This window comes from Lepisma saccharinum, unplaced genomic scaffold, assembly GCF_977018435.1.
Source record: "Lepisma saccharinum unplaced genomic scaffold, izLepSacc3.1 HAP1_SCAFFOLD_390, whole genome shotgun sequence".
Taxonomy (NCBI): domain Eukaryota; kingdom Metazoa; phylum Arthropoda; class Insecta; order Zygentoma; family Lepismatidae; genus Lepisma; species Lepisma saccharinum.
The window spans coordinates 271,413-294,076 of NW_028143095.1; the positions used below are offsets into that span (position 1 = coordinate 271,413).

The 22,664-nt window shown below is 39.6% G+C and overlaps 1 protein-coding gene across 1 annotated transcript; it reads right to left on the bottom strand.

Moving 5' to 3' along the window:
- Window positions 1–6,352: 6,352 nt before the first annotated feature.
- LOC145982755 (glutamate receptor-like) lies at window positions 6,353–16,314 on the bottom strand. Its single transcript, XM_083116123.1, has 5 exons — window positions 16,154–16,314; window positions 14,924–15,159; window positions 11,410–11,627; window positions 10,021–10,280; window positions 6,353–6,569 (listed from the first exon to the last, which is right to left on the bottom strand). Exons 1-5 carry the CDS (start codon window positions 16,312–16,314, stop codon window positions 6,353–6,355), a joined length of 1,092 nt encoding a protein of 363 aa, XP_082972249.1.
- Window positions 16,315–22,664: the final 6,350 nt, after the last annotated feature.

Genomic DNA, 22,664 nt, shown 5'->3' on the forward strand with positions numbered 1-22,664 from the left:
CAATGACTCAAAAACTATGAGCCCCAAAGTTCTGAAATTTGACTGTATTCGTCAACTTGACTGATAGTACCAATGTACCAAAAATTATCACTTTCGGAGATGTTAAGGTTCAGACCATTGGTTGATTTGACATGGAATGAACCTAAGTCTGAACACAGATAAGCATGATTATATATACGTATACAAGAGGATTGAACATAAAATAGTGCCAACATAGATAAAGCCCGATTGCTCAAAGATCCAACTTCAATTTCTACTCTTGTATTTTCCGCCGAAAGGCAGGGAGTGTCGCTTGAATCTTTGAATCAATCGGCTTGGTATAGTTATAGGCGTAACTTAGCGGGGGCAAGGGGGGACACTTGCCCCCAAAATTTTCAGGTTTATGAAAGTATACAAGTCAATAGTACTTTTGTTAACCTCCTGGAAACTGAAGAACAAAGTAACGAGTAATATTTATGATGTTTGCAAGTGTAACAGTATTTTATCAAAGTAATCCTATATGACCTAGAAAACCTTTTGATTCTGCCCCTTCGCCCCCCCCCCCCAAGTTAAGCTCCAAGTTCGATTCAAAAAGTGCGGCCAGGCATTCCAGCTCTTGAATGGAGTAATGCACTTCATTATTCTTCAGTTTCCCGCTGGCATCCTGGATTACAGCCTTTTCTCCATCTAGTTCCTGAAACAGGGCACATCCTAAACCCTTCGTGGAAGTCTTGCACTGTATGCAAAACTCTTGGTTTAAATCAGGCTGAGCTAGAGCAGGAGCGGTTACTAATTCTTGCTTCAGCAGGTCGAAAGTTGATTGTTGAAACGTACTCCAAGTCCACTTAGCACTTTTGGAAAGCAATTTCAGCAAAGGTTCTGTTTTAGCCGAAAAATCCTTTATAAATTTTCGCCTCCAATTGATCGACCCTAAAAAGTATCGAATATCCTTCTTTTTCTTCGGCAAGGGAAAATTCAAGATAGCTTCATTCTTTTTCGGGTCTATTTTTATCTGGTCACCCGAGATCAAATCTCCTAAATACAATAGATAATCCATCACAAAATTTGCACTTCCATAGTTTTACCTTTAGTCCTACTTCTTCTTGTCTGAGTAGTACTTGTTTTATGTGTTGAAGGTGGTTGCTGAAATCCGCATCGAAGTTTAGAAGATCACCTATGTAAACTGTCAAGAAATTTTCTGTTTCAGGGCCAGAAACTTGATACATGACAGATACGAAAGTAGATACAGCGTTAGATAAGCAATACGGCATCTTCAAAAACTCGTATTGGTGACCTTTGTATGAAGAAGCAGTGTACTTTCGGCATTCTGGCTTCAGAGGAATTTGCAAATAGCCAGAGGCCAGGTCGAAACTCGTGAAATATCGGGCTTGTTTAAACCTCTGTAAGGATTAATCAATGGGTATTACCAAACTCTTGGGAATTATCATTATGGAATTCAATTGTCGAAAGTCCAGGCATGATCTCACATTTCCATCAGGTTTGTCCACCACTAGCAATGGATTCAGGTAAGGTGATACAGATGGTTGAATAATATTCCAGGTCTTCCATAAATTGAGTTCTTCCTCTAGAGCTGCCCTCTTTGAAAGCGGTACTGGATACGGTGAACGATGAACTGGCTCGTTACTCTTCAGATGTATTCCACACTCTGCACTCTCCATTGCTCCGGGCTTCTCTGAGAATACTTCCAGAAATTGGGTCAGCACGTTTAACAAATCCTGCTCTTGGGAATCATTTAGAATATCTACTGTGTCGACCTTCTCCCTGAGGTCCGCGGGTATACATCCATTTCTCGTCCCTCTCTTGGACATTTTGAAAATACCGCACAATTTCAGCATCCAGTGGATTCCCTTCTTCATGTTCAGGAGTTTTCTCGAAATTCAACTTCACAGGGTTTTTCCTGAAATTTTTCTCTGCCTCGTGGTCTCAAGAATGGGATGCCCAAAGAAGATCCGTACTAAATCCATTCAATATAAATACTTCAGTACTAAAAGCCATTCCGCCGATTTCCAGATCTACTCGCCTAGTTCCAAAGACTCGCTTCCTGTGGATACCAAATAAATCAACTAACCTTATGTCTGGAACTTTTTGTACCTGAATGTCTGGTATTTGGTCCTTTAGCTTAGACCAGATCTTATGACTTAGAATCGAACACTCGCTTCCGGTATCAATTACACAAGTTTATTGGAATATACATTAACTTTGCCGACACTGCTGGTGATTTTTAACTTGTCTTTGATGCTCGTGCAGATTTCAGATCACTTTGCAAATTTATTTCCTCTGTTTCGGACAATTCAAATGTACCTTTAGTTCCTGGATAGGTTTTCGTGGTCGTTCCTCCGAGGCACCTTGCCTAAATGGGAACGAAGCACCTAGACAAGGCTCTAGTTGTTTTTTTTACTAGACTGTGATCTTTGGTTATGCAGTAAGTCCCGGGTTGTCTCTAGTGCTTCCTCCTGCACAGAGATCAAGTCTTGTCTGGTTGGTGACTGCCTTCTAGTCTGTTCTGCATCACGAGGGGAGTATCCCCTAGTAGAACTGGAACTACTTCTATCAGTTCCTCCTACCTTAATTTTGGCCGCGGTCCGGTCCTCTCCAGCCTCGTCCTCTATAAAACTTTGGAGTTCTCGCAGCTTTCCTTTCTCCACCGTTGGTTCTGGTCTCGATGTTGTGAACTTTGAAGCTCTTATTATTGATTCCAGGCTCTTTCCCTTTGTAGTATTTCTTATTTTCCCAGGCGTCGGGATCGTCATAAATGTCGAAGTTCTTGAGAAAGCTGGTCAATTGATCAACTGATCTTGGAGCATGCGCAAGGCAGAGGTTCCGGATACGATACGGGAGCTGTCCTATTATTAGATTCACCACTTCACGTTCGCTGAAATTGTCACTCAAGTTTCGATAGGCAGCGTAGATGCTCCAAAGGATGCTCTCTATATTCTCGTGGATTTCGCTAGAATAAACGTCGATTTCTTACGGCCGTTAACTGTCTCTGTCTTTTTCAGAGCCAACCCCTCCTTAAATCTTAGACAAAAATTGGCATAGTTGACAAAACTATCTATGTTTTCCTCCAGCCAGTGTTCAGCCTTTCCGGTAAACACCCTAGGGAACAACTCAAGTCTGTAATGTTCAGGTACCTGCATGAGCTCGAAGTTGACATTGAGATTTTTAAGGTACTTTTCTGTCGACTGGGACTCGATATTACCTTTAAATTTTAGTATGTGAACGATGTCAGCCATTCTAGGCATCTTGAAATCGGTTCTACATCAAGAAGGGGATTCATCAGAACTACCTCCCTCCCTAGGTCGCTTGTGTCTATCTGTTGGAACTGTCCTTTCAACGGAGTCTGAACTGGCACTACTCTAGGACGTTCATAGGAGACCGCTTCCGGGTTTAAGCTACCACCCCGTTCAATAGAACCCGGAAGGACATCTGAAGATGCTTCTGGTTGTATCTGCAGTCTTTGGATCTTATCCTGCAGTTCACCAGCCCTTCTGATTATAGACCCAGTCTGCTCGTGCATCTCTCTTCGAAGAGACACTTCCAGATTCTTAGTATGTTCATAAAGAGAGTTCACCTTCTCTCCTGTTGCTCGTACTATCTCTTCCCGAAGATTCTACGTCACTGTGCTTGCAGCCTCTTTTTGTTACTGCACAGCATTTTCCATCAAAATTTGTAATATATATACCTATATAATTTTTGTATTTGTAAACGTTTTGTATTCGTATTTGTAAACGTTTTGTATTCGTATTTATCTAAGGTTTTGTGTAATAATTACTATGTGTTTGTATCACGTATTATGTATTTATGTAAATTATATTGTATATAGCAAATCAAATTGTAATGCCTATTGTAATTGGAGCATTCGCTGTTATAGGCGACTGGTTAATAAATAAATAAATAAATCAGCTCGGTCCGCTCATCAAAGGTTTTTGCCAGTGAACTCATTGCTTTAGAGATCTCTATCTGTTTAACCCTCTCGGGTTCTAAAATGAAATATTTCTCATGCCTACACATTATACCTCGGTGTAGGTACCTCTGTAGTAGTAGTAGTATATATATATTGGAGGCTGAATTTTGTAACCCCCAAATGAAAAACGTTCCTGCGCCACTGGTGGAGAACATCTAATTTCGTGGAAAGGTAACGCTGTTGACTGATGCCGTGAGAAATGAACATAATAATCCGTGATATTACAGCAGTGGCATGTTCAGGATGTTTGAAACTGTGCGGATTAGGTATAATTTTTTAGTAGCCAGTCCTCATTTTGCAGTCTTTTCCTGCCTTTGACGTTCTGTTATGCAATCTGATGTTATGGGTTCCTAAACCAACATAGCTGTTCAAATAAGGAATTACATTACAAAGCAATATAAATCAAATACATATATTAATTTTTTAATTACTTATAATAGATAATAAACCAATTCCTTTAATCAACATGAAAGAAAATGTAATTTCATTTTATTATTTAGTCCTCAATGGCAACACAAATAAACTCATTTACAGAAATCAGAGACGTATAGGTCATGTTCTGCACCTGCACATTGAACATGGGATTGCACGTGATGCACATTATCCATTCTTCATCACTGGCATCTTCAGTAAGAACAAAGTCCTTCACAAAAAATACGTTCAGCATGTAGGGCATCTGGTGCAACGGTTAAGGGAACCCCATTATTGACGTATGTCGGTTTAGGGAACGACGCCAAACCTAAAACATCTATAAACACCGAATCTTCACAACTAAAAGAAATGTATGTACGGAATCGTTATTCATATCTACAATAACGTGATAAAACGGTACAATTGTACTCATCATTCCAGTATGAATAATATAGTACTATTCACAGACACAGGTAGTATTGAAATCATTAAAAAAAAAATTCCTACACAAAGAAGTCCGTCACCAACGCTCGTTTTGCTGGTTACAAACTATCTTGCGAGCCTAAAGAATAGAGTTGCCCTGTTACCGCACTTCTCGGCTGTGAAATAGAGGTGTGTCGGTTTAGAAGCCTTATGTCAATTTTGGTGACTTTCCTCTACAATATACGCAACTACGTAACATAAGCATGAGAGATAGTTGTAAATATATTTTCATAGTAACAAATGCATTTCTTTCTCAAAATCTAATTTATTATCCATACATTTCGTGCATTAACTTCTACTTATAATGCACATTAATCACAGATTTTTAAGCAAGATTTTTATTTCACATCTCTACATAATAAAAACAGTTGAATGAACATGAAATTTGTAACGAGCAGATAATGAAGAAGTAAAAAGCTCAAAATAAATTGTTTTTCATACTCTTAACAGACTGCAGTTCTACTATTTTCGTACAATATAGAATAGAAATTGGATATAAGTTGCTTCTTGGGAGAATGTAGGTCATTGTTATCGAAGTCAATTTTGTTAGTCTCATTAATATAATTACTCTGAACCATGTCTTATATAATGATGATAAAATGCCGATTTAGTAATTGCAGTGATAACGTATTTTTTCCGTTTCTACATAATTAATTGATTTTTCTTGTAAGTTTTTAACAATCGCATTTTATTGTTTTTTTCGCGATAAGCAGAAAATGCTGCAGTTTTTTTAAAACTCCATGGTAGTGTAATATCCTTGAAATTGTTCGTTTCAGATGAACTTAAACACAAGCTGCGCCAGGGCTGTACGGAGATGGAGGGGAAGAGGTGGCTGGCGCCCCGCTTGTATGTACTCGGCTTCACACCCAAAATTTTTATGTCGATAGTAATAATAATAAAAAATATAAATTTATATGAAATAATTAGTTTATTATAATGTGCATTGTAATAATGTCGTCTACTTCATTTCTGGTGGCAAAGGATATGTCCAAATTAGACACTTTGTAATACGTATAACTGTCGTTTAAAAAGTAAAAAAACAGTTGAGTTTAAAGTAATCACGACTCTATAGCATGTTTCTTATTGTTTTTTACATAGTCAGTGTCCCATATAAACTAGTTAGAAATTTATTTTATTTTATTTTTCTGATATTATTACTATTATTTTGACTATGTATATTTTCAGGGTTCCCGATGGTGTAGTGGTATTGTCGTCGGCATGCAAGCCAAGGGCTCTCGGGTTCGATATCCGGTGGAGGCACACAGCGGTTCGAATCCAACTTTATACTGCCAGTTCAATCACAATTAGCCTTTCTGTGCATAAAGTGGGCTTGAAAACAAGAACTGTGAACATAGCCAAAATGTGTGCATAAACCTTTACTCACCCCTAGAGTACAGATTCTGGCGCCACCTACGACATGGATGCTCGAATCATCTGCTCCGAAACCTTCTTGTTCAATATAGTATCTTGAACCTTATACGGTAACACTAAGGATCAGGCAAACCCGTGGATGATTTCACATAGTTTCTCGCACAGCAGCAAGATGGCAGCACATACCATGCCGGCAGCAAGCATCACCATGACGAAGATTACTTGCTCGAAGTTGATTGTCACCAAATCAATCTTCTTTCGTTTCTTCTTGACTCTTCCCAAAGGAAACCACCGTTCTTGCATTTTTCTCAAGACTCCACTTTCCTCCAACTGCTTTATTCTAAAAGGAAGAAAGGAAAGATGCTAGAAATGATTTTTGTGGATCCAGTGTCATAGGATTCGATAGTCGGCTGGAATATTTTATCTAGTGTGCTTTGCTCCCAGCCCCCTCCTCTAGCTACGAGTGTCAATGCCAAAGCTATTAGGATTTAGACTTTTGCCACCACTATTTTGTAACGACCTATAAATTATTTGAGGTTTCAAATTTTCCAAGTTTTTATCCATTTTTTCCAAATGAAGAAAGAGTCAGTGACGTGCACTGAGGAGTAGCTAGTCTAGCACAGATAGATCAATCAATCTCACATTTCGAATTATATTCATATCACAATATTTATTGTCTTGTTAAAGCCACAGTTTATATCCAACACTTTCTTTTCCACGCACTTCTCGTCCATCGGTGCGATCCACGGGCAAAGCTGGCTGGATACCCTAGCTCGCTCTTCCTCCGCCTGACCAGTTTCCAGGTAGAAACGGCCGTACGAAGGAAAAGGAAGATTTCTACCTCTACCTCCCTTGCCCCCTTGCCCCCCGCTGCAATGGTTGAAAGCCTAGGCTTTCAGGTCCCCCAGTCTATATCCTATAGGACAGATAGGGGATTGGTTTCTCATATATTTATTTCTAAATCCTCTAAAGAACTCAGGGTAAAATTGTCTGCATGACGTATGTTCTCTGTATTTACACAACCTTTTACAGTTATACAATATGTATGTATAATATGGGATGTAGTTTTATTTTTTATGAAATGGGAACGTGTTATGTGCAGACAATAATGTTATGCTTTCTTACTTTATTTTTCAAGTATGGAATCTATAATGATTAAATTACAAATATGTGCTCGGGCTCTCTCTCACTCTCGTTTCAGTAGTGTTTTATTTAAATATACTAAACTCTTGGCCTCTAACAGTCATAAATACGGATGTATTTATTTGGGCAAGAGAACGTGTGTTCATACTGTTGTTGGTTTGGCTTATTTTACTTAGCTTTTCTGCGACATTTGGTTATCGCGATAATGAGAATGAGTGATGATATCATGAAATTGATGAAGGGACCTCATATGAACAATCCAGGCCAGGATTCGAACCCTTGATGAGTGCGCATTCTTGTCCTATGTGTTGTACTCTGCAGTGAATAATAAAATAATTTGGAATGAAAAATGTATCTCAGAACTCAAAAAGCCAAATGAATATTATTGAAGAAACTACAAAAATGTGTGTTTTGTTACCTGTTTTGTTTCTGTTCATAAAGTGTACTTAAAACAGCAAATCAACCGACCGTGGGGGAGTGGTTATCACAGCGCGCTATGACACCAGGAGTTCCGGGTTCGAACTCCGACCTGGGCATGGGTGTCCTTTGTGTTTGTCCCTTCAATAATTTTATCTTATCATCTCGCAATTAACCAAATGTGACAAAAAAGCGACGCTAAGTAACAAACATGAAATCAAATCATTGATTGATTGCTTCATTTGGTTTATTTTACTTCGGTTTCCCCCCACTTTTAGCTAATCGCGAAGATGATACGTTAAAATTGATAAAGGGACACACACAAAGAATACCCATGGCTAAGCCGAGATTCGAACCCAGAATCTCTGGCTTAGTGGTGAAATCAAATCGTCTTTTATTTTCGAATGTGGGTGGGGTTTACGTGTACTATTTTTTAGTACTCATTCATCATTTTGCAATCTTTTCCTGTTATTGACATTCTTTTTTTTAGGAATACTGGGCCCTAAAGAGGGGAGGGGTGTGACCCACACCAACCCCCCTTGAGCACACCACTGACTGCTACCCCAAGGGTCGACGTCACCGCACGTCACTGGAAAGAGTGTTGACATGCAAATCCAATTCTTATGTTAGGTCAGTGACGTTTCACAGAGGGGCTTGATGGGGGTTATAATTTTCCTTTTTAATTTCATTTTATTTATTTAAAATATCCTGAATACAGAAATAATCCATTTTACATCAAGATATCAATAATGAACAGAGGCGTGAGTTGAACCCGAGTCGATGTGTGGAGTGTCAAAAGGGGTTGATGCAGCGAGTGCTGGTGTGCGTGTAAACTGTTGAAGTGAACAGCGTGTTGTGTACAGCCCTAAAGCATGCTTACAAAGATAGAACAGCGACCGTGGATCAAAATACAGGTGTCCCGTCCCGTGGCAATACTGCACGGAAACGTCATCGAGGCTCACGTGAAACCTGTGGCAACGTTGCATCACGGTCGGTTTTTTCTTGTGCCAGAAGCAGAAAAATTTGTTGCTCAGTTTGCAACATCCACCGTATTATCCTGACATGGGTCTTTGTGATTTTGACTTGTTTCCACGGTTGAAAGAACCGCTAAGGGTCTCCTGATAGTTAGCCAGTGCTCCAGGCAGCAAGGCGCTCCGTCACGGTAAGCAAGAGGAACCATTTCCAAGGCTTCCACACATTTGGCAAAACATCCAGAACTTTGCTGGTGATTCCATTGGAAGGATGTAACAGAATTTTGCACACGAGTTCAATAAAATCGTTGTACTAATGCCCATGCGACCAAAGAACAAACACACAATTTTCGTCTCCAGTTGTCAGAGTTTCCAAGTACAAAAAGCGGTGTTGCCAAACTCCTGATTTTTGCTCGGTTGTAAATGACACATTTTGCTGTCAACATGCGTGCGCCCTTCGCTCTCTGTTCATAAAAAGGCAGAGGAGGATATGAGACCCATTCGTCTGCTACCCTACGGTGACCGTTAGGCTTTGCCGCGCCTTAGCCTTGTTGGAGATGCCATTGCCACCTTTTTTTGTTTTCAGGCATAAGTTTGGCAAAGCAGAATACCTCAATAATTTCCCCTGCCAATAGCGACTGGATCCATGGGCCTAACTGGCAGCATCGAACTTGGAGCTTAACTTGGGGGAAGGGCAAAATCAAAAAGTTTTCTACATCATATAGGATTATTTTGATAAATAAATAACTGTTATATTTGCAAACATCATAAAATTTACTCTTTACTTTGCTCTTCAGTTTCCATGATAATAACAAAGGTATTATTAACTTGTATACTTTCATAAACCTGAAAATTTGAGGTCGCAAGTACCCCTTGCACCCACCAAGTTGCGCCTATGACTGGACCAAGCAGATTGGTTCAAGGATTCACGTGACTCTCTCTGCCTTTCGACGGCAAATAGAAGAGTAGAATTTGTAAGTTGGTTCTTTGAGCTTTATGTTGCCACGTGTGTGTGTATGTAATTATCTTTCCCAACTGGTAGCAATTGATGGTAGCTACCCCGAGGATGTGCAGTGTTGCAAACATCGTACAAAATTTATCAAATAATAATATCAAAGATTTTGTTCGGACATGTTGTAAGTCTAATGAATAAACAGTATTTTTTTTAATTATTAATATTAAAAGGGTGTTCACGTGATCAAAGTATCAAGCGAAAAAGAAGAAAATTCTGAATGGCAAGCATTGTGTCAATGGACTCACCCATGGTTTATGGCTTTCTTGTACGGAAACCCCTTGGCCATGGGAATTCCTATCGCGCTGTTGAAGTAATCTTTGCTCACCGGTATGACGTCACACGTTGCTTCATCCAGCAGGCCCAGGACGATGGCGTAGACGTAGATGAAGGCGTACCTTCTCTCGCAAACCTTCTGGAGGCCTTCGGACACCGACGAGGGGAAGTTGTCTGGATTCGGTTTCATCAGCGTTGAGTAGATGGCCCTCAGCAGCGGGTCTGTGGCATCCTGAAGGATTTAAATACTTACGAAACAGGAAACTAAAGTGTTCTTATTGTGAAAAATAAGAGTACGGTTAAGAATGGTTGCAACGCGCCTTAAAATAAATACGCATTATACGGCATATAAGGTTACATCTATACTCCATCCGATGCAAGAATTAAGTTAATGTAAACAAAAGCACGTGACTTCTGAGAAACAGTATCTTTTGTATGTGTTAGTTCTGGTGTTTCTCCGCCCATGGATCTATTGGTTTTAGCTGTACAGCTTACAATATAAGGTCCCACAACTTCAATGTAGCAGACATATGCAGTATATTCCTACGCGCAAGATTGCTGGACAGCTAAAACAACCAACAAGATTTCTCACAAGCTACGTCTATTTCTTTACATCGACTTCGTTCTTACAGAGGATAAAGAATAATACAATTCAGAGAATCGATAGTGTTGAGACTTGTGATTCAGATTTCCCGTAAAATTCTAGTCTCAATTAGCGGCACCAGGATTTGAAATCTATTCTCCATCCACTATAAGAACGAAGTTAATATATAACATAACCGAGTGACTCCCAGAAATAGTTCCTTTTCTATTGATCGTAGCTGTACACCTCATAGTATAAGGGCCCACAGCTTCAATATAGTAGTTGAGTTGAGTGGTATGGCTCCGTCACATGCACTATCTTCCTACTTCCTGACTTCTCGTATGGAAATTCCATACGCTTCTTCCGGGCGTTCGATCTAAGAACACTCTTTGGGGGGGGGGGCTTCACTAATTGATTGATTGATTGACTTGAATTATCTTACTTCACTTTCTTCAACTTTTGGCTAATCGCGAAGATGAGGATGAGTGATGATATGATGAGATTGATGAAGGGGCACTCACAAAGAACACGCCGAGGTTCGAACCCGGGACACCTGTCGTCGTAGCGCGCTGCGCTAACCACTCCGCAACTGGGGCCGGCTGCACTAGACGATTTCATAGGAATGCCCTAATGAGTCGGTCATCTCGGTATTAACATAACTTAGAAATTTTATTAAAAATTACCCAGAAATTTATCTTCCTAGAAATACCGTCAACACAGAAACATGATACCACTTGTCTCGTTCCCAGATACAAGGCCTGAGAACGTAGAGTATTACCTTGAATAGATTGAATTCTGCTGTCCCTGAGACGACCCCTGCTTGGTACGTCCCATCTTTGAGCAGTCCCTCCAGACTGGTGAAAGGCAAAGTCGCTTTGGTGACCGCCAAGTATGAAATGAGAATCGCCGAATAGGAGGAATAGATGAAAACGGCTGCCAATAATACGGTGAAACAGACGATGTGGGTTGAAATTGATCGCAGTTTATTGTCGTGAACTGGAAGAGAAATAACACAAATAACAATATCCACTGTTCGTCCAAAACTAACTCTCTAGCCTTCTTAAACCATAAAGTTTATGGCTGCAGCAACACAAACCTTCCATCTGTCCCTATCCTGGGCAAGACCAATCCAATCTTTTCCATCCTTACCGATTTTCTTTAAGACCATCTCAACGTTAACCCTCCATCTTCGTCTTGGCCTTCCTACAGGTCTCTTACCATCAGGTTTCCCAATAAGAATCCTGTAAACTCTTCTTTCGTCTTCTATTCGTGTGTCATAGCCTGCCCACTGATTTCATTAGGCCAAAAGGAATATATATTTTCTGTGTCTGGTATTTTCCCCAAGTTTTGTTACTATTCCTTGAAACGGGTGAACCTATTTGCTCGCATATATTAGGTTAGTCAAAAAGTAAATGCAATGCCTTTCTTTTCTTCCATAGGTTGGCTGTACAGCTTTCTGCGCTCGCAAGCCGATAGATAGTATCGTTGTCTTCGCCAGAGACAGGTTACAGGTCATCACTTCAGTTCGCTCTGCAGTGTTGCCAAGTATACATGGCTGCGCCACTGTCCGTGTGCACTTCAGAAGAACAGCGTTCTGTAATCCGTTTTTTGTGGTCTGAGGTGTACCAGGAGCTGAAATCCATAGAAGAATTTCAGCAGAATACGGTGGCAATGTTTTACGCTGCGAAGTGTTTACCAGTGGATTGAAAAGTTCAAAAGCGGTCGAACAAGTGTGAAGGACAAGGAAAGGGCAGGTCGTCCAGCCACATCCACTACTGATGACAACATTGAGCAAGTCCGTGAGCTGGTTCTGAATAACCGACGAGTGTCTGTTCATGAAGTGGCAAACCATGGTTCTGCATATGGAATTATCCATAACACGCTCAACTTTCATAAAGTCAGTGCGAGATGGGTCCCTAAAGAACTCACTGACGACAGCAATTAATGGACAGACATGCTAACGAAGGTGAAGCCTCTTTCAAACGAATCATCACTGGACATAAAACATGTATCCATCACTTCTAACCTGAGAGCAAACACCAGAGCATAGAATGGAAACACCCTGAATCTCCAGTGAAAAAAAAAAGTCAAGCGTCAACACTCTGTAGGAAAAGTGATGCTAACACTTTTTTGGGACTCAGAAGGGGTAATTATGGAACATTATGTGCAAAAGGAGACAACAATAAACAGTGAACGATACAGTGATATGCTTTCGAACAAGTTGAAGCCTGTAATTCGAAAAAAACGACGAGGTCGATTGTCGGAAGGCATTATTTTGTTGCATGACAACGCGCGTCCCCATACCGCCGCCAACACCACTCAAACTCTTCAGAATCTTGGCTTCCAGGTGTTAGAGCATCCTGCATACAGTCCCGATCTCGCCCCGTCGGATTACCATCTGTTCTGTCCACTTAAAAATGCTTTAAGAGGCCGTCGATTCGACACAGATCAACAGGTGAAGGAAGCGGTGCATACGTGGCTTGCTGCTCAACCGAAAAACTTTTCTTCTCAGGGTATCGGGAAGCTTGTGGAACGTTGGACAAAGTGTATTGAAGTGCAGGGGGACTATGTTGGAAAATGATATCATTGTAAGTTTTCTATTGTTGCTGTGAAGAATAAAAAAAATGATTGCATTTACTTTTTGACTGACCTAATAATAAGTATTTTTCAAACATTTCATTGGTTATTTCTTCACACTGAACCCTACCAGCTTACTGACGATATTACAAATGCAGTGTGGCCACCACATAGCTAGAACTTCTGTCATAGTCGTCACAGACTGGGCGTATCCTCCCTTTAATTTCGACACTGCGATGGTTTTGGCTAACTGCTTGATATCCACACGAACCTGAAGATTTGAGAGTCCAGAACATCGGTGTGGAGACCGTTATTTTCATAGCACAGCCGAATTGTGCGCCATGTGATGCGGAGATAAGCCTGGGTCACGTACGTGAAGACATTTTCTCACAGCTGCTCGCGGGATCGGCAAGGCAATTTACTCGTTGCATATTTTTACGTAAATTACGCGTAATTTACCATACTTCGCTTAGAAAACCAGTTGTAAAAAAACAAATTTTCTTTCGTAATTCAGTATAATGTAGAAACTACTTTAATTATATTACATTTTAAACTTTAATTTCCCTACACATTTCAAACAAAAACATTATTTTATGAAGAGTGTTTATACATCCAGTTCACCCATAGTAACATATTTTTCAAAATTGAACTGCTCTTCCACATATTTTTATAAATTGATAAATCTATTGACATGTAGGTCTTGCACCAATACTTGTATTTATTACCTCCACTCTGAACACAGTGAACATGTCGACACGTATGGAGGTGATGTGATCAGCATCACGCCCCTGACCGCCTTTACCCCCCCCAGGGTTTCCCCCAGGTACCCATGTCATTCGACGGTGGGTGGGCGCCGGGGCCGCTTCCAACGTTAGAAAAGTTCCCGGATTTGAACCGGCCGGGGATCGAACCCGGGACCTTTAGCATGGTACTCAGACGCGTTACCGTTTGATAAAAGGAATACCCCTAAGCGGTAGTATTCTCCCTTTTTCTCTTATTTCTCAATTTTCAGTTTTTCTCTTTTGGACAAACACAAATATCCATGCCTTAGCCGGGACTCTAACCCTGAACCCCTGGCGTCGTAGCGCGCTGTGCTAACCACTCCGCCACGGAGGTCGACACCGACTGAGCCACCGCGGCCAACTACATTTGCCATGTGCTTTTTGGAATAGAGCATGCCGCATTTCTTTGTGGAACGCCCTTCCGCGGTCATATGGTTTGCCGTTGTACCATTGTTTCCTTGTAAAGATAATTATAGCACTTTTTCCCAGTTCAATAAATCCGAATGTGCGCCGTTTTCGGCATTTCGTCACGTGAACATCTGTTTTATTTTCACTTGTAGAATCACCTTCTACGAGTTGGAAACGAACTTTTGAAATATCCTGTATAACTGTAGAAAACACATACGTTGATTGTTAATTGTTATAGGTTATACTGTGAATGAAACTGCTAATTAAAATTGGAAAAAGTGTGAAAATTTGTTGTTCATGGGACCATTAGCAATGAACGCATTCTAGCATAATAATGTAAAGAACAGAACATTTAACTACATAATTATTGTAAGGTATCAGGTATGTGTCTATATACATAACAATCGAAAATAAAGGGAGGTACGCCCACTTTGTGATCACTCTGTACATTACGGCTATTCGCACCCGTAAAAATACTCGGTGATATCCCTGAAATGCAAGTAAATAACTTGTAAAGGTACAAACCTTGCAGACAGAAAGCTCCGAAGACGTAGAGCATGCTGTTGGGCAGGGAGAAGATGAAAGGCCCCTGCTGGTCCTCCAATGCGAGGTGCCTGCTGCAGCGGTAGGTGGCCCAGACGAACAGGCACAAGAGGAGTTGTGCTCCGAGCAGAGACCACCAGAAGCTCATGGAGAAGGGCCGGAGATACAGACTCCAGTTGGAAGATGCATCCTTCGGGTTGGCGATGAACAAACGATACCTACGAGAAGGGAAAGTGATATATTTTTCCTTATCTGCCCTCTTGTTTCATTCATACAGTAGAAACAATTCACGTTGTAATTGAAAACAGATACTTGCCTTTCTTCTTTTCATTGTTTGGAAGAAACAGTTACTTTTTTGAGAAATTCTAGCTATAACGAACTATTTTTTAAAAGTAGTAAGTAGCTGTGACTGTAGCATTTACTTTTTTGCAATAGAAGTAGAGTTACCAATTGCTACTTTACGACAATTAAATATGGTAACTAGAAAATATATAGTGGGAGACAAAGTTAAAGTCGTCAACCCTGTTTCCAATTATGTCTCTTCACTGGATGCTAAGGTGAAAAAATTTTCATGGAATCGCCTAAGACAAGGAAGCTAGCCTTCGTTGCATGATAAATTGAGAACATCCATGTTTTTTTGAAATTAGGTTAGGTTCATCGTTTTGTTCCATCTTATTTTTCGTTGTAATAGTATTAAAATATGCCGAGCCCGTGGCGGAGTGGTTAGCACATCGCGCTACGACGCCAGAGGTCCCGGGTTCAAATCCCACACTGGGCATGGGTGTTTGTGAGTGTCCATTCATCAATTTCATCACATTATCAGTCATCCCTATCTTTGAAAATTAGCCAAAAGTGCCACAAAAAGCAAAGTAAAATAAATTAATAAATAAAAGTATTAACATATGAAGACTTATATTATGTAACACAGACATACATGAAACACATATGAAAGTCTTCATATATATTATTTCATTACAATCCATAATCACTGATTGAATGTAATTTGTTTGCTTTTTAAAAAAAATCCAGCAACAAGTGTAGCTGTAAATGCAAGTTACACTACAGTTACTGTAACTCAGTTTCTTCTAAAAAAAAAAAAAAAGTACCGCTTCAAATATATTCAGGTTGGATGTAGAAACAGTGCTTTTCTCCGTTTCTGGACGGTTATGAAAATGGATATTGCATGCAGCGAGGTATGAAGTGTAAACTTACCCGGAGTCAAGCGTCGGGTGAGAGAAATCGACGACTCTGCCTCGCAGGGCCGTTATGGTGAAATCCGACACTGCAACGTGCACCTCTCCCCTGTGGATCATCCCAATCATACCATTCCACACGCTGTCATCCAAAGATCCCCACTTTCCGTCGACGGACATCCTGAAGGTTGTGCTGAAACATCGAGGAGTGGGTACGTACAAGGGTGCCCGCAGGACATTTTCTCAGGGAGGCAAAGTCATAGAAACATTTTATTATTATTATTTTTATCATTAATATTATTATTAGTTACTACTACTTTACAAGTCATAAAATTCAATTGAATTGAAAATACTTTGACCTTGTATATTACAAGTTCAGACTCGAGTCATCTATTTAGATAAAAACTGGATTCTCGTTGCTTCCTTTCCATAAACATCTATCACATTGTTGATGAACAGTTCTTTCTCTTTTTGTAATTTTTCACAATGCACATAATCAGTCAGGGACCACTTAATACTCTGTCCTTAATGGTACCTCTGCTCCATGTTTTTACGTGTCAAAGGGTACTGTAAAATAATAATAAATGATGATAATAATAATAATAATAATAATAATAATAATAATAATTGCTGTAGCTTACGGCGTTTCAGTCACAGAAAAAAATACATTTTGATGTAAAATATATCTATAATTTCACCATTCGAATTTCATTATCTATTTCCAGAAATCTCATGGGGGGGGGGTAAGTAACCCTCTGGTCCCTCCCTGCGGGCGCCCTTGAGTGGGTATAGCCTAAGCTAATAGCAGAACCCCCATCATAGTACAGTGCATTGGTGTTCAAAGAAACCATATCAACTACGAATTTTCACATTTCGAGCGCATTTTCGCTGGTACAGTCACCGGCAATAAAAATGGGACACCTAGATCCTGAAATACTCGCTTCCCTGTAAGGAGCTATGTGTGTTGCCTAATTATAAGGGGAAAAGTAGATTTTAATAGCAAATTTTTAATGGCAACTTTTAAGACTGTCGTACAGTTAGGCAACACACACAACGCTTTGCAAGGAAGCGAGTATTGCAGGATCTGGGTGTTCCATTTATATTGCCGATGACTGTACATTACAGTAATATCTAGCATCCCAAATAGAAACGTCGAATAATTCAAGCATAAAATTTTCTAAGGTGGGTCAACATTTAAAAAGTTGTGTTTTCGAAGCTTGCGTATGTTGAAAATAATACGTCGTATTAAGATTTACTGTAATATGTACGAGGGTAAAACAAAAACTAAAGGCAATTTTGTGTTTTCGCAGGAATAAACGAAGACTGGGTGTGTCTGACGTCAACACGTGTATACCTGGAGTGACGTGGAAGCAGGAGTATCCATCACTGCCCCATTCAGTCGAGTGTCGCAGAGCAAAAAGGTCACACGTATGGACGCACCACTCCACGAATACACCATCAAGGAACAGCGCGCCGTAATATCAGGCCTCATACAGCAGGGCTAACAGTAGACATTCTGCACAGGCTTGGCTTTGAGTTGCTTCCCCATCCTCCGTACAGCCCTGATCTGGCGCCATCGTATTACAACATCTTCGGCCCTTTGATGGAAGCGCTGCGTGGTCGTTGGTTCAGGTCAGAGGACGAGGTCCAGCAGGCGGTGCAGACGTGGCTGCGTGAGCAACCAGGAACCTTCTTCGCGGACGGGATACAGAAGCTGGTTGCACGATACCAAAAGTGCATTGCCGTGCAGGGGGCATATGTGGAAAAGTGATATGTGTAGTTCTTCTTGTGTGGAAATAAAGATGTTGTGTTAAAATTGCCTTTACTTTTTATTTACTCTCGTACTTATACTGTTGTCAGCAGTAATAATGTGCAAAAAAATACATTGCATGTAGTTACCTAAAATTTAGTGATTGTTCCAGGCTGCTCCAGATGTCGCCAGTGAGTCCATCCACAGTGAGAAGTTCACCCTCATCCCGTACAATGGTGACCGGAGGGTTCTGTGAAAGACATGACAAAGTAGCCAATCGTAAGTGTAATAAATAAATTTATTGTGACTCTGTAGCAATTTTACCTGGTGCATGTACACTCTGTCTCAGGAAAGTCTGGAGCAAGCGAGCGAAAACAATTCCTCTGCGCAAATAGTGACTCTGAGTGAGTTCGACCAGATGGATTGAAATTAAAATTGTGGGTGCATCAGCGCTTAGGCTATTTGCACCCGTCACATTATACGGGGCTAAACCCCTTACCATAGATAAAGAAAACATCATTTGTCTGTGAGGACTAAGTTTCCCTTACCTGGTTAAAAGCTGAGCCAGCTAATGTTGTTAGACATCCAATTTTGAACATAAAGTAAACAATTGTATGATTGTTCATAAATTTAATATTGTTTCTTCTCCATCTGATTTTCTGTTTCATTTACTTTCAAGTACAGCGCCTTGAATAACGTAGTGTGGAAAACGACCCAAGAAACTGGTTTCCCGAGACGATGACAAGTAGATGGCAGTGCGATCGACCCAGGTGCTAATTTTGTTATGAAAGTAATGCGGCTTAGTTAGTTTTTGGAATATATTGTGTAGATTTGTTTCTCTAGAAAGGCGGTAAGTGAATTGATGGAAACAGTTATATTTGTGGAGTGATTTGCAGTCACGAAATGGCATTAATTTACACAGAAAAGTAACAAATACGTTTTATGTACAACGCAACACGAGCATCAACATAGCAATGTGAGGCTGGACGTCTTAAGTTGGATTGTGTACACAAGCTTATTTTTGTATGCTAATAAAATTTATCTTTTTGTTTGGGAACACTAAGGGCCGGTTGTATAATCATCACTAACTGGAGATCAGATTTGATCTACGATCCGGCAGTGAACTAAGTTCAAGCTTCTATCATGTTGTATAAAGCTAACTGTCGATTTGTCGATCTTAGATCAAATCCTGATCTTGGGTCAAAGAAATACGTTTGGCAACGTGGCAAATCCAGAGATGTCGCTAGTGTGCCTGTGATGTTGCCAATTGTCCAACACTGAACAGCAAACATTTTAAAGTCGGTTTCGGAAAATGCATGTATTTAATATTTGAATAAAGAATAAATCTGAGGTGCTGGGTGTAGTATATATTCGAACATGTTGCAAATTTAGTAAATTCACGTAAATTAGATACTAAACGGCCATTTATTGCTTGTGCACGTTTCACATGGATGATTTGCCCTTGACTACGAAAGCAACTATTGGTTCTCGGTTGCAAAGGGGAGAAAATATGCTTGCGTAAATAGAATTTTTTTAAAAAATATGTATTTCTTTTTAATGCTAAAAAGAGATATAACAACTTTCTTATACTCGGATTTAGAGCTTTTGTTCATGGAAGGAGATGTTTATTATATTTTTTTTTTGATTACACGACAACATGTTACAGGTGGACCATTAGTTCCTGTAAGTAATATACGGAATTTTCCTTGCACTTGAATAGCCTACGTTGTGAAATGTAAAATGTTTTTGCGTTTTCCCGAATGGAAATAAATATTGAAACAACAGTGACGCTTGTCCTCTCGGATGTAAATTATGCACAAAACAAATAATATTCAAAATAAAATAGGTGTAATTTATATATCGGGAGAGAAAGCTTTACCAACTAAAATGCAACCTGCTGGGTTCATAAAGCAGTAGATATATACACTACAAACAAAGTTACATGATCTGTTCCATTCTGCGGACAACATTGAATTGCAATAACACTTGGCTGGATGCAGTAAAGCGAAATGGTAATATTTTTATACTCCCTCTTCATCCCAACGCAAGTTTTACAATGCCATCATATCAACAAGAAAATGTAAGCGGGTCTATTTTCGGTTTGTATCAACACTCGATTGTTCTCAAGTTACTTTACTCTGATCGTGCAATTAAACAATGTTACAATATGCTCTTGCAGTCATTAAGGCAAATTTCAAGAAAAAAAATACAAGTATTTCAAACAGAAAGAAAAATGGAAGAAAGATTTATCATTGTTCACCTTGTTGTGCATGCTTCTTCTTTTATTATTATGGAAACGGGATTTTATGAATTGATTCTCCCGTCTTGCCGCATACGTTCACTTGCAACACATTTTACAAGCAAATATTCGTCTGTACAGCCATGTTACAACAGCTGATCTACGGTCAATGTCTGCTGATCGGAGAAAAATCACGGATCAACTTTGACCGCAGATCGCAGGGACTGAATCTCAGTTCAACTTTTATACAACACAAAATCGGAGTTCAGCGTGACTGCAGATCAATTTTACTGGCTAATCGAGGATCAACTGTTTTATACAATCGGGCCTAAATATACAAATAGCCTTTTCTTTACTTGAACGATATCCACTAGAACAACCAGGCACAAAACATATCTTCGAGAATATATCTTTGAAAATATAACTCAACCAACACGTTGTTTACATTTCTCCAGTAAGCGGGAAACGAAAAGTGTCATATTTCATGCTTGCGAGTTTTTGGCGGTAAGTTGGACAACACGCGAGTGGATGTAAAACAATCTTTGAAAAATAAACGAGTATTGTCTGTGTGAATTTCCATAAAAATAATATTTGTGACAATGACAATATTAATGAACCTTTCAGGATAATGCATACACAATACTAATTCTCGCAGCAATTGTCATGTTACGTGTTACAATCAATACCTATGTTTTCTTCCGTATTGTTAATAAAAAACTCAAGGACAGGTCATGATCGACGGTTCATAATATTCTTTAATATTTTCGCGACTACTGTACCAAATATCATAACAATGTTACAAGGAAAAGAATCAGACGTTGCAGCAAAAACCCCATTAACTTCCATTATAAGCAGTCGAACACCAAGCACCGGGGTCAACACCAGCGCCTCTAGCGGATCATTTTCGAGTGGAACCAGCCAGAGAGCGCAGAACCATGCCGTTTTCCACACTACGTTATTCTAGGCCCTATACTTTCAAGTGATCTTTAGTATCAGAACGAAGTCGCCACTTTTACCTGTTCCGAAATTCTATCCAGTTTTTCAAACCAATTCCTGAAAAAAAATGTTCATAAATTTGAAAAGAGGTTTTTATAAAAGAAAGAACAAAATTATTTCCTGGATAGTGTTTCTTTATGTTCTGAGAGTTCCTTCAATAATTTAATTCAATTATCACTTATCCTCGTCGTAGCGAGTAGCCAAAATTCTCAGAAAAACGTAGCCAAATAACAAAAATGCGCAAAAGTAAGCGCACATAGTTAGTACTTTTGCCGTAGATGTCTCTACTAGCGCCTTTCCAGTAGTGTCCTCTCACGGAATCTGTACAAACTAGTTGCAAAAGTCCGTTTTCATTTAAAATCCAGCTTTTTAGAAATATATTCTTAATTGTTATTAAGTAATATCTCGATCATAATAATAGTATCCTCACCTTACTGACTCGAACAGCACATGACGTAAGCACCAGTAAGAAGCAGGCACTTATCTAGAAATATATTTCTGGGGGGGACCGAACCATGTGTCTTAGAAACAATAATGATAATAAACATGTTTGTAATTAACATGTTAAAATAGTTTGTGTATATTTACAATGATGTGAATTAATTAATATTGTTATTATTCCATGAATCGGTAAAAAACGGTATAAGAATATAGATATAACAGCATTATTTAGCTTATGTGTAGTTAAAAATTCATAAATTTTGTAGAAAACAACTGTACTGCCAAGGAAAATAATTCCAAGAAAGTTTCAAAATTTAATATTTATTGAATAACAAAAAGGGACGTTAGGCCTCAATGATGGAAAATAACGTTCCTGATTAATATTTTATACATACTATTAAAAGCAGTAATTGAATACATTTCCTTTGGTACCGCCAATTCAAAGCTGTACGAATATGATCCCAATCTAATCCTAGCCTTCGTGTAACTTCGGAGGAAATACAGTACATTATGATTATTTAATTTTGGTACTCAGTGGCGGTGAATCTGGGGGGGGCGTGAGGGGGCAGTTATCCCACCAATTTTGTCACTTTTTACCCCCACACTATGGTCTCTTAATGCTAAGCCTTGTACACTCGAAATCTAAGGAAATGCCCCCCCTTACGGTTATGCAACCCAGAATTTTATATCATCTAGTTTCGCCAGGAAGAGCAGCTCGCGAGAAGCGTAGTGTTTCCAACTCTTGAATCTAGCCACAGATTCACGCGACCGGGTGGAGATCTTGCTTTCCTCTTGATTTGACTTCAACGGACAACAAGTTTATATTGAGAATGTCTCTGGTAATAATAACAAGTGTTATTAACATTTATGCTTGAGTTTTTTATTATTCTTTTACCACTTCCGAACGAATATGTGAAGAAAGGAGGTATCACGGATATCGTTATCGCTCGGATACTTGACACCTCCCATGAGAGAGTCCTGCAGACGAAAAGATACCATTGTGACTAATTCTCTTATCTATTTCAGAAAAAAAAGTCCCTTCCGATAGTCTAAAGTCGCCTTGTAATCAAGAGGTCCTAGATACAATTCCCACTGGTGACCCAC

Bases quoted from the DNA above. Each gene is read 5' to 3' on its own strand.
- LOC145982755 (XM_083116123.1), bottom strand. From the start codon at position 16,314: ATGTCCGTCGACGGAAAGTGGGGATCTTTGGATGACAGCGTGTGGAAT. The intron at 15,160-16,153 runs GTAAGTTTACAC...CCCTTCTCGTAG, and splicing joins CACCCGACGCTTGACTCCGG to GTATCGTTTGTTCATCGCCA. The intron at 6,570-10,020 runs GTGAGTCCATTG...TCTTCCTTTTAG, and splicing joins AAGAAAGCCATAAACCATGG to AATAAAGCAGTTGGAGGAAA.